The sequence below is a fragment of the Neodiprion virginianus genome, chromosome 7, assembly GCF_021901495.1.
Source record: "Neodiprion virginianus isolate iyNeoVirg1 chromosome 7, iyNeoVirg1.1, whole genome shotgun sequence".
NCBI classification, from domain to species: Eukaryota; Metazoa; Arthropoda; class Insecta; order Hymenoptera; family Diprionidae; genus Neodiprion; species Neodiprion virginianus.
The window spans coordinates 23,855,177-23,867,276 of NC_060883.1; the positions used below are offsets into that span (position 1 = coordinate 23,855,177).

Sequence of the window (12,100 nt, forward strand, 5' to 3'; positions counted from 1 at the left end):
GTGCTTTAAATTTCGTCTCTGATGGAAAACGGTTTCTTTGGGATTCGGGGAGCTCGTCTCCAGCTCCTCGGGTAATGATCAACCGATTATCCTGTCCTTACGCAGGCAAGTACAAACAAAGTACGATTTTCTTCGCAGTTACGAGTATCTCGATGTACGTGCAGAGAAGGAGAGATCGCAAGTCGGCTGGAATCGTCGGCTCGAAAACTCCCGGCGATCTCGATGGGCGAGGAGAACAGGTTCTAGATTCATTCACGACTCGCCGAGCCGAGAGACTTGCCGCTGATGCTGCTGCTGAAGGCCTTGAGAATACACGGTAAAAAGTACGTTTTGTATCTTTCTCACTCTACGAAGTAGCCAAGAGTCTAGATTCACCGACCGTTTCGCGAATGAAAAATTACACCGACGATTGTTGTTGCATGAGGGATACGAGGAGTATGAGACAAAAAACATGAGAATAAAAAAAAAAGAAAAGAAAAAGAAATATTTACCGGACAGAGAATTCCTGGGTACCTAAAAATGGTTGCCTCGATGCCGTCGCGTTGTGGCGCTTTGGCCAATTTCTACGATATAATCTATAATGGATTTCTGCCCACGTCAGACGGATAACGTTCTATGCTGGCGCAAAATAGAAAAAAAAAAAAAAAATAACAGAAACAAAACAAAGCTTATGACAATTTATTCACACAACGTTTAATGGTTTTATGATCGTATTGGGATTTTTTAAGCTTCGAACGCTATCCTACGCCGCAATCGCGATGAATCTTTCGCTATTCTCAAGATTGCAGCACACGATCTGTCGATTTACCAGTTTCCATTTTTGTTAGGTATAACGTTTCGATGCGATTTTTTACGCAGCCTCGCCAATACGTGTCAGAGGATTATATACAATGCGATGTCGTATTGTATGGGTTTGCGAAATAGGACTCGTGAATCTGTGCTGTTCTGTTGACATCTGCAATAAACATAATCGAGTACGCGTATAAGGTGTAGGTATCTTACAAATATTCGTATTTTCTAAATTCTTATAACGCAGATCGTATCTCGGATCGCTAAACTAGTCGTAACTTTAGAGAGGAATCGCAACGACGTTGGTGTATCATCATTATTCTATCGGAGCTCGTCAAATACTTGTCGTCGTAGTTTTATTTGTACTGTAGGTGTACGTATTTTCTGTTTACTTAGGGAAATCCGTCTCGATCCTCAATATAACGCCTCTCGCTGAAACTTTTACGTATTACTTACTTACCGCGTACCTTATACTCACATGCCCTGTAGTGTAAAATAAGTCAGGCGTTTTAGAGATTTTACACATCAGAGAGCGCCGATCCGTGCCAGGCTTGATTCAATTAGGGAGAAACTTGGCCTGCATTTAATGAAATCAAAGAAGAAATCGATATTCGTTCGAAACGAAAAATAGAACAGGAGCTTCGTTCGGTCCATGCCTGTATATTTGCACATGTGACTAAAAATCGGGAAGGAGGCGTCCATTAATTAAGTGAGCTGAAAATTTATGGGTGGGAGGGGGGGGGGGGGGGATCGATTAAAAAAAATTCACACCAACTTTTCTCATTCAGAGAATATACATTGTTACAACAGATAACATATTGTATTATTAAATCAATCCCGGGAGTAAACAATATTAAGTATAAATACATGAACATATCAAATAAATTTAATTGCTTCTAAATTATTGGTTAAATATGACGTGAGAGAAAGGGGAAAGAGGGAGGGGCAAATGAAAAAAAAAAAAAAATTGCTTTGCGTAATTAACGAACGCCCCCTTAGCTGTAAAAATCGACGATAAGCGTCGAATCCCGCTATTGGGATTTCCGTAGAAGGTTTCTAAAGCCGTCGTAAATGAGTAAAGGCGAAAATGGCAGGGACCTTTTAATGTTCGGGGCAAAATTTCCATATGGAAACAGGCCTGTCCGTACGCAGAAAGTCTATTGTTACGGTCACGCATCATCGAGGGTAATAAGACAATCTGCGAAATTATACGGTTCCGTGAAAATTCAGCCTACTTGGGTACGCATTGGATAATCCCTGTACGACGGGAGGGTGAATCGCTGGATTTATTCTCGCAGGACAGAGGCCTCCGACCCGGGTTCGGTTATCCTTGGAAAATAAATTGCGGATATTACGAAAGTCCGCAGGTTTATAACGAGGAAAATACCAGCGCGTGGCTCCGAGGCAATTATCTGGTTCACCCTCGGGGCCGAAAGCCGGTAAAAAGAAAGGGAAGAAATGGAAAAAAATTAAAATAAAAAAGAAACCGGAAGGAAGAGAACGCGGTCGGGGGCAGGCAGGTGACCCCTGCGAGGGCTCTTCGCGCAATTAATCAGACCTCGGTGGCTCTCGTCATCCTGCAGGAGGGACGGTTGTTTTGAGTTATTAGACCGAGTTTCAGCTGCATCGAAACGGCGATTCCGGGGCCCCAACGAGGCGCGGTTGTAGCAATTATAAACATACCGTCGCGTCGGAATTACGGCTTCAAACGTCTGGCAGATGTAAGCGGTTGTCGACCGGTCTCCTTTATCGGTATTCGAAACCGATTTTCTCACTCGGGATTTCGTAATGTATTGGAATCCATGCCTGTACCGGTTCTGTAATAGGAAACCACGCGGACGGCTCGTGGATCTATCGTGTGTGGAGGTATAGATCCATTTCTCGCGGACGTAATTAAAGCCGGATCATAGATTATCAACCTTCGCTAATTGCTTCGCAATCGATTCCGCGAGGCGTTACGATTCGATCAATCCTGAATCTTGACCGTAAAAACTTGACCTATCGCCACTCGCTCCTCGTCGTCTGCAGTTCTGCTCGGGCTGTTTTTGTTTCTGGTTAAGGGGAAATGGGCCGATAATGGGATGAGATTGAAATGGCATTTGTGAAGAACTGAAACAACGTAAGTCGCTTTCCTTTTTACAACGTTTTTATTGGAGTTTTGGCTATTAAATTCTGTGGTACAATTTCAAGAATATTAATATTTATAATACGGAAGATATGGGCGGATAAGGAAGACCAGACCTAAATTTTTGGCAATTTCCAAGTGACATTGTCTTCGTGGAATGTCGTTCCTCTACGGACTGGAACTGAAATTTTTTTGTAAAAACGTAAGAGTTAAAAAAAATGGCGGCTTGGATTTGAAAAACATCGAAAAATGTACGACATTTGTTGGCAACAATAACAACAATAATAAATTACCAAAAACTAATGACGAACGTTGTTTGGCGAAAAACGCGTGTACCCGACCCGAAAAAATGTAACAAACAATTTATAAAAGCAAATTGAATTTTTGCCGCATTTTCAGTTGTTTTTTTAATTTTTCTTGGGCCAAAATGTTTGGTCTGTAGTAACAGAATGCAAGATGAAGAAAAAAAGAAAACGAAAAACTCGGAACGTCTTTTTGCGCCCGGGGTTCCCTTAGTTCGAAATTCCGGTATCTGCTGCCGCCTCTATTCGCGAATTCAAACATCCGCCAGAATTACCGCCGGCGGAGCGTTTCGTCGCCCCCCGAAGACGTCGACGCCATATGGGTGGCTCTTGGGAGTCCAGGTTCGAGTCAGAATTACCCATATTTACCATCGCATTGTCATTACACTTTTTCCTCTCCTTCGTGCAACGGTCAATGCGTGCGGTTTACGGTCAACGGAACCTCGACTCCTCGTCTCCAGGCTAACAATCTATTATGTAGAATCTTACACGTGTGCGTCTTTCAACTTCACGCCTCTCTCCTCGTCGCCGATGCATGTATGAGAGGATCTCTTTGCCGCGGTCTTTCTTTTTCCTCAGATTTTCAACGTCTGATTGCAGAGGTGAACGAAGGGACCGGAGAAAGGGGGGGAGGGGGGGGGGTCAGTCAACGCTGCAGACCGTATGAACGGCGACTCAATGCGCCTCGTCAGCTTAAAGACTCCCAACAAACGATCCCCCGTATCTTCCTGGATCGTTGGACGATCGGCAAACCGGCAAAGTTCCTTCCTTCCTTCCTTCCTTCGTCGGTTATTCACTCGAGCTTGTTAGTTAGCCGCCTTCTTCGTTTGCGATCATCGATTCGTCACCGTGAGCAGCTGGAAGAAAATAATCGAATTCAAAGATTGTTGCACAGGTAACCCCCCGTGATTTCCGTGCCTCCCCCCCCCCCCCCCTCCGCCCCTCGGGGGCAATCTTCGAGGAGACGAAACCCCGCGTCGCGTTTTACGTTGGACGAGAAACGTTGGCAGCGACTTCCTTCCGCCGGACGGACAAGCCCTCGTAATTTTTTTTCCGACACCAGGGGTTATCGGGCGCGTGCCACATGCCGTAAGGGTTGATCCGATCCGGCGGGAGGTCGACTTTGCCGGGTTTAATATCCGGCCGGGAATTGGGGCTGCACCCTGGGATCAGCTGCGGCTCGTTTTGACCCGGCGATGTGTGCCTAATACGGAAACGGTTGCAACCCGAGCTGCAGTGTCTCCGGGGGGCGAGGAGGCGACGCTCCCTGGCTTCTTCGGGGGGCCCAAGGACGCCGATCGAGAGTGTAGTGCCGTGCCTTTTTTGGAATTTCTCATGCCGACTCCCGGGCACCTCCTGATTCGAACGTGGGCGATAGTTTATCGCTGTTCTGTTATGCGGCCGAGCACGCCACTTGACTCAATTGCCTGTCTCTCCGTCTACCGTCGATACAACGGCGGCGATCACTTTTTGGTAATCCTTGTTTCCGTGGGCTCCAGCGTTTATGCTAATCGTTGAAGAACGATTTATCGCTACACGGGTTCTAATGGAAATCAACGAGGATACTGGTTGCAAAAAATTTATATTGTGAAACTGATCGGGTTTCGGTAGCGACGTTATGTTGACTCGGACCATTCGGTGTCACGTTGGGCACTTTCCCTCTCCTTAGAAGAAATCGGGTTTCTTGTTTTGCTTGCCTTTGCAGAATCTCAAGATTTGTGTCACAGCTACGCGCTGCCCCGATTTTAGAGAGAGACAGAGAGAGAAATTTTACGTGCTAATTGGAAAAAAAAGTAAAGAAATTAATCGAGACGGATTCAACGACGTTGATGCCGATAATTCGGTTTTACGACCAATTACAATTAATCACTTCCACTAATTTACGTCAGCGAGAATCTTCATATCGTAAAGCTTATTCGAATCGATTTCATTTTATGCAACAATTTATTTTCAGAATGATTAACGCCCGGGCGAAATGGGAACTGAGAGAACGGAGAGTTTGAACTTTCGTTTGCCTAATTCCTCGTCTCGACGTTTAGTTTTTCACTTTCCCGACGTGAATTCGCGTGCGAGAATAACGACAAGGGTGACAAAATCGAGCCGATGTAGAACCTCTGATAAAGTGAGGCGGTGATTACAGATTGTGCAAGAATTTATAAGCTGTAAATAACATACATACGCTATACCTGGACGCCGATTAGCGTGACATTCGGAATTAACATCGAAGGTAAACACACTCGAGGGCAGTTTATACTTTCCTAAAGTTTGTAAATATAATATGAGCCTTACCGGAAACAGAACCTGACAAAGCAAACGGGGATTTGAATTCAAGTTTAATAGCCGGGACATTAGGGCGTGTTACGATATCGCTCGTTCGCCGCGTGGGCGAGGATTTACACACAACGCGGGGCGAAATTAGTTATACACAACGAGTCTGTCGTGGGCAGAGGGTCCGCATGTAGGAGCGGGCTGAACAAGCCTTCGAATACGTCGACGGGGTTCCCACGCCGAGAAGAGGAGAAGGAGGAAGAGGAGGACGAGAATTATCGGCGACTCGAACCGACCGACCGCTTTCGCTTTCTCGCTGCCGCTGCTCCTGCGGCTGCTGCACCCAGAGGAATTGGGGCACGCAGACCGCGATTATCCGGGACACCTGTTTACCCCCGGACCCCCCAGGAAAGCGAAAACCCTAATTCTCGGCCCGATTTCGCATCTGGCCAAGCTCCGATACCAGTTTAATTAGGTCCGCTCACGCCACGGAACCGCGTCCTGATTGCCGTAATTGTTGATTTTCACACGTCAAATTGCTCGTCGTCGTCACGCTTTTCATCCTCGCGAATCGCATTCGCTGTCGATTAGTGATCATCTAGTCGAAAGCGGGTGAAACAATATTTCTGAATTTTACAGCTATTGAAACCGACCGAAATTCACTTGTCGACTTTACTCGTGACTTTACTTACACGCTCTCAAGCGTGATTCGGCGTTTCCCTTACGGCCGTTTGACGGGAAACGAGATAATTGTAAGCCGGAATATTGAAGGTCTCGGGTGTGCAGTGACGTGCAACGGACCCAAACCACGAAAAGGTGCGTATGGTGGTGCACTTATGCGGCATGATCGGAGTACAAAATATGAACTGTGTTCGAGGAACTTGATAGCAGCAGGAGAGAAACCAAGAGGTTTAATTCACCGGATCGCGTGGCTGCTCCTCGTACTCAGTTTTGATACCGCGGCGATAAGAGGAGGGGAAAAAGAAACGGGGAAAAAGATCCGCGGTGAAAATCTGGCTCGTTGTTCGAAGGCACGCGACGACGATGTTTCTACCAGACGAGACGACGCCTTTGGCTCGTCTGTCGGTCCCTAAAATCGGCTCGGATCGAAGATCGTGATCCGTGCCGGGCATAACTGCCCGGCCAGAGAGATCGATGAACTTGCTTGCGTCACATCTGGCCGTCGCTCAACCCGGAATGACCGGTAGATGCGCTCTCGTGTAACGTAGGTGTGCTGGATTCAAGAAGTCATTTTAGTGTAATTCACTCTTTCCCCCGGCAGTCGGTGCGTATCTTCGGGAACGAGCTGCAGGCTTCAGCTTTAAAGACGACTTTCGATCTCCTGCACGCTACAACTCGGTGTATCAATTTCTCGTCGCAGGGTAATCATCGCTCGATTTTTTCCCATGTCTTTTAGCGTTTCGAAACCAGCTCGAGTGTCTAATGACACAGCGACTGAATACAGGGACTCACGAAACGCGGCGATGATTAAATTCGCATATTCGTTCTCCTAACGGCACGATTAGACCATCCGTACCTGCAAATTGTATCGCCGCTGTCACCTAATTCGGACCATTACCGAAATTTATCAAACTGTGTGAAACTGCCAGACGGAATAATAGATTGTAACCGTCGCTGTTCATCGGGCAGTTCGGAACGAGAATTCGAAACCTTCAGCCACTCGGCGACGGTGACACAAGGATGGACTTCAGAACCGTCTGTCGTCCTATGATCCTGGCCCTCCGGGTATCCGGGACGTTCTTCATCTCCGTTAAACGCGATGGCTACACCTTCTCCTGGTTCTCGGTCGAGACCATTTACGCGATCCTCTTCCACGTGGTGACTGACGTGGTCGCCGCTATCTCGATCACGCCAAAGATAAAGGAACTTTTGGAATCCGGATTCGACGTATTGACGATCAATTTTCCCGTCTCATGTATTTCCCTCTTTTCTTGATATTCAGCTATTGACATTCTTTCAGCTTGGACTCGACAGTTTCTTCACTCTCGCGCTGACGTGGCCGAACTTTGTGCTGCCGATAATCGGCTTATTCTCCAGCAAATCCGTAACGAGGTACCTGAACGAATGGAAGATCGTTGAGGACGAGTTTCGCGCCCTGGCCGGAAAGTCGCTGGTTTTTCCTGAACTGAAAACGGCCAGCCGTCTGCTACCGATTGTAACGTCGATCTTGCCGATCCCCGTTACCGTGATAGCCATAAGCATTGGCCGTCATTCGATCATCCAAGCGATCACAAACGCAAAACCCTTACTGACGTTCGACTGTGTCGCAACGATGTGGCAAATCCAGGCCGAGCTTTTCAGCCTAACGTACCAAAAGTACTGCGAAAATCTATCCAAGGTATACCGTGAAAATCTTGCGTCGAACCAAACTATCTCAAAAACGAATCCTCCTCTTTGAACCCATGCAGACGCTGCACTCGACTCAGGGTACCAACGCCTCCGTTATCATACGGTACAGGCTTCTTTACCTGAGGATCACTTCACTGGCGTTGAGCCTGAACAAATCGATGAACCTGATGACCACGATTGCTTACGTCATCCTCTACATCGACATGATTATCGGAGCCTATTCGGCGATTGGTAATCGTAGTTTCTTAGAAGATCAATTTTCGAGGCAACGATAAAGAACCCGCGGAATACTTATGGAAATCGGCTCCGTAATTGGAAAAAAGTACGTTTCCAGATGTTTTGATATCTATGGATTTCCTGATTTTCATGAATTGTAAAGCTTCAATGGGACTTGAAATCAAACAAATCACTGAGAAAACTGCATGGTTGATTCTCGAAGATAGGCAGGAAGCTGTGACTGATTCCATCGACGCATGGATTCCATCCACGAACTCACTGGTTTACCGGAAGGAGATGCAACGTCGGATTTCGGGTGAAGAACGAGACCCTCCAACTCTTGCAATAATCGACTTGTTCTGTTATTCACGCGCGTGTGAAGTTTCGGCAAATCGGCTGTGCAGTTTTTGAGCGATACATTTGATTTCATGTTCCCCTTGAAGGTTTGTAATTCGTAAAAATCGCGTAACACATAGATATCAAAAAATTCATACACCCCCTATCCGAAGCCTGTATCTTGGAAACTACTTATTGCTGGGACTTATCTCCACGAGAACTTTTGATAAGGGTTCTGCGGGGTCCTTTCTACAGAAAAATTGTACCATTTTTTTTTTTATTATTACAGTGGGTCTCTCTAGCAAGGTAGTGACCGCCTCTCTACTCTACCAACTTTTCTTCCCGCTGTTATACTGCACAATTATAAATCAGGTCTACTGTGAGGCAGGGAGGAGGATCACGCTGGCCGGAGGCGAAGAGGTAAGAGTCAATTTTTAAAGGCAACCTTCCTTACTTACCGACGCTGAATGATCGACGGTCTTAGGCAAAAATCTGACGCCTGCAGTTACCGATCGATGCTTCAACAGGTCGCCGGAAAGATAAGCGGCATGAGGTCACGGTTCTCCTGGGCTGCCCGAACCGAGTTCTTTCGACTAATGGATACCGTTTACCTTCTTTCACCGGAGCCCAGACTCGCTGGCTGCGTAAGGTTGGGCAGAGGTCTCACAACCGTCAGTTTCAAGATTATGTTCAGCTATTTGGTTGTCTTGTTTCAATTCAGAGGCAGCCTTGAATAGGATGAAATCACACGTCGCGTTCCAGCATTGTAATAATGGTATGATTAAAATATTGAAACGACCATATTCTAGTAATATTATGTGTTATCTATTACGTTCTTATCGCGTCATATTTATTTATTCCTACATCATGGGATGAAATTAAACTTAAGGTAATCAGGGAACATTGAAACTGAATCCAGTATCTCTGACGACACCGTCGATTCCGGGAATACAAGCTCAGAATCCGACCTCAGCCTCGTTGGCAGGCAGGATCACATCTTCCACGTTGATAGGGATAGGGCTGCTTGCAGCCGGAGCAATCGGAAGTCTGTAAAAACCACGAAGTCACAAAAAATTGGTAACAAAAATACGCCAAAGAGGATGAGATTCAAATAACAGCGATTCGAATACCTGCTGCAGTTGCTGATTCGGAATACACATCCAGATGCTCGTGTACGGGCAGCCAGCAGAGGCGGAACCCAAACCGAAACCAGTACTGATCCCAAGACCGAACGTGATTTGCGGCACCATTTGAATCTGGGGAACGAGAGCGAGGCTTGCAGTACCTGGTGCAGGGTACCACGGTTGAAATCCTGGGGCTGCTTCGAGTGGAGTATTCAGTCCAGGTTGTTCGCCTGAAAATCCAAGGTCGAATGACAGATCAGGCCACGGATCGACAGACAGACAGCAAACGAAGCTGATCACCGGCTGTTCTTACCCGACACGATGTCAGTCCCAGTGTCTGAGCACCCAGGTTGTCCAGGCCCGCAGCTGGTGTTGTTTCGGTTTGTGTCGTATGGCTTTTTCCCACGATGACCGGCGTCCGAGTCGGGCAAGGGGTTGTTAACTATCAGGTTGGTATTGTTGACGTAATTCCGAATGTCGATGCTGGTCGTTAGGTTGGCGAACGGATTCACTCCTTGACGATGTTCGAACTTTCCTCCCTCGCATTTGTCTCCCTCCTCGCAGGCGCTCTCGTATTCGGTGATTCGATGGTGGATCTCCTTCGTCTTTCTCAGGCAGCGATCGTAGCAGACCTCGGAACAGGAAGTGACGTCTTGACGACGACACGGCTCGCGTTCACACTCCTCCATGCATCCGTTGCCAGCAGCGGGGACTGACGGCGTTCTACCTGGGTACAAAATTTCAACTATTCCACAGCATTAGATCGCTCGGTCTTCGTCATTGTTGACGGTGATATGAATCTTCCGAGAATTGAGGATGATAAAATGGACGGTGCAAACCGCTTCCTCGACCCGCAGACCGACGCGAAGTTGATGACGTCGACGCTTCAACACGGAATACATAATGTTATGGATCTATATTTACCAGTGGCCTGCGGTGAGTCGTACCTCCTATGCCTCAGCAGGCACTTGATGTACGACCTGTAATCTTTGTGATGGCAGAGAGATCCCTCGGTCTTCAGGGTGGATGAGCCGTAGTCGTGTCCAGGGGGCTTGATCTTCTCGGCGTCATCTTCGAGTTCGTTGAGGGTGGAGTTCGATCGCTGGGCCGAAGCACTCGCGAGTATTGCGAGGATCGCAATCGAGGCTGCGGTACCCGCGAGGCGCATTGCTTGGATGTGGGAGGTTGAGCGACCTGCGAGTTTCTTATCCCGGGCCTCGTGATGCCCTTTTATATACAAAAGAAACGGTTGGCAAACAGATAGTAGTCGGTTTGCGCAACACATTTTTTTCACCGTCTCTCGACAAGATAGGGCGATGCACTCCCTCCTCCCACACTGTGTACAACGCGGCGAAGCTCGACACGCGTGAATAATTGCTCGTAACTTAACGACTATTCTTTCACAGTCTGCAGGATGTTTAATCCGGGACACGTCTGTTTGAACTTCGTCCCGGGATAACGTTTCTCGGGCTTTCTGATACATGCGGCAATCTGATAACAAAGTCCTCCGCGTCGCGCGGACTCGCAAATGTGTCTATATGTACTTTCCTCGCGATGCCTGATAACCCCGAAGAATTCTCTGACAATTAGTTACCTCGCCTCGGGGTTGTCGCGCAAATTTAACGAGCAACGGTAACGGTTCCATTATACGTTTCCCTACCTTCCTTGAATTCGCAAATGAAATGTGGGCGGAAGCGATCGTTCCGCGAATCTGATCATGAGTCATAACGGAATAAGCCAGAAAGTTTCTCAAACGAATCCGAGTCTGTCCTTTCGCGTTTCCGTCCGATTTAGAATTCTCCTTGAGTTCTACGGAGGTTCTTCAGGTGACTTTACGATGGTTGGCTCCTCACTCGGGAACTCCGAGGAGTAAATTTTCCACCACAAAGGCCCGTTATTGTTTTGCCTAATTTTTCTCGAATCGAGGTCAGACATGAGGGGCGGTGAGGGGGAGGGTGAGGCAAGTTAATATTCATCGTATCAGAAACAGTGGCCCATATATTTCCCCTCCATTGTTATGAGAGTCAACGCGAGTCGCCGCGCGTGCCGTAGGCGTAGGTAACTTTTATAACTGTGATGCGCGATTACTTGTCGGAAAAGGGGTAAGGTACCGAGAAGTATGGATTACGGTCGTGGAATATCGAGGACTCGGAAGCGATTAGGAAATTCGTCCACGTCCCCCGCTGTGTCGGTGCATCGTGGCGCATAGTTCGAATCGATGTGCCTGTCCGATTATTAGGCGGTTAACGGGTTAGGCTTTCAAGAGCTCGTCGGTTGTACCTACAGGCAATGAGGCGTAACGACGTGCCGCGACGGGCGTAACAGGTATACACATGCGATTCGGTCTCGGTACAGAGTGTAATTAGCTGAAAAGCGAGGGCACATGCAGGTTGCGCAACATCTGGCTGCGGGGTCGCCACGGCTATCTGGCTCTCGGTGTGAATTGAGATAAAACAGCGAATTCCAGATAGCTGACGGTCTGTTTACACTGGCCCGGCGACGGGGTGCGGGAGGCGGTTGATTATTTTTGGAGCAACCTGCCGCGCGGATGGCCGGAAAGGCATAGCAGC

The 12,100-nt window shown here is 47.6% G+C and overlaps 2 protein-coding genes across 4 annotated transcripts; one reads left to right on the forward strand and one right to left on the reverse strand.

Moving 5' to 3' along the window:
• The first annotated feature begins 7,178 nt into the window (after positions 1-7,178).
• Positions 7,179-9,152, forward strand: LOC124309096 (gustatory and odorant receptor 21a-like). Its single transcript, XM_046772360.1, has 5 exons — positions 7,179-7,392; positions 7,466-7,843; positions 7,914-8,085; positions 8,696-8,826; positions 8,934-9,152. The coding sequence occupies exons 1-5, from the start codon at positions 7,186-7,188 to the stop codon at positions 9,141-9,143; spliced, it is 1,098 nt and encodes a 365-aa protein (XP_046628316.1). The 5' UTR covers positions 7,179-7,185; the 3' UTR covers positions 9,144-9,152.
• Positions 9,153-9,234: 82 nt separating this feature from the next.
• LOC124309095 (uncharacterized) lies at positions 9,235-11,994 on the reverse strand. 3 transcript variants are annotated; one of them, XM_046772359.1, is made up of 5 exons: positions 11,811-11,994; positions 10,455-10,757; positions 9,844-10,275; positions 9,537-9,760; positions 9,235-9,453 (listed from the first exon to the last, which is right to left on the reverse strand). In XM_046772359.1, the coding sequence occupies exons 1-5, from the start codon at positions 11,863-11,865 to the stop codon at positions 9,376-9,378; spliced, it is 1,092 nt and encodes a 363-aa protein (XP_046628315.1). In that variant the 5' UTR covers positions 11,866-11,994; the 3' UTR covers positions 9,235-9,375. The 3 variants fall into 3 exon arrangements, with proteins under 3 accessions (XP_046628315.1, XP_046628313.1, XP_046628312.1); XM_046772357.1 differs by having other exon boundaries at positions 9,844-10,257; positions 10,455-11,912; XM_046772356.1 differs by having other exon boundaries at positions 10,455-11,912.
• Positions 11,995-12,100: the final 106 nt, after the last annotated feature.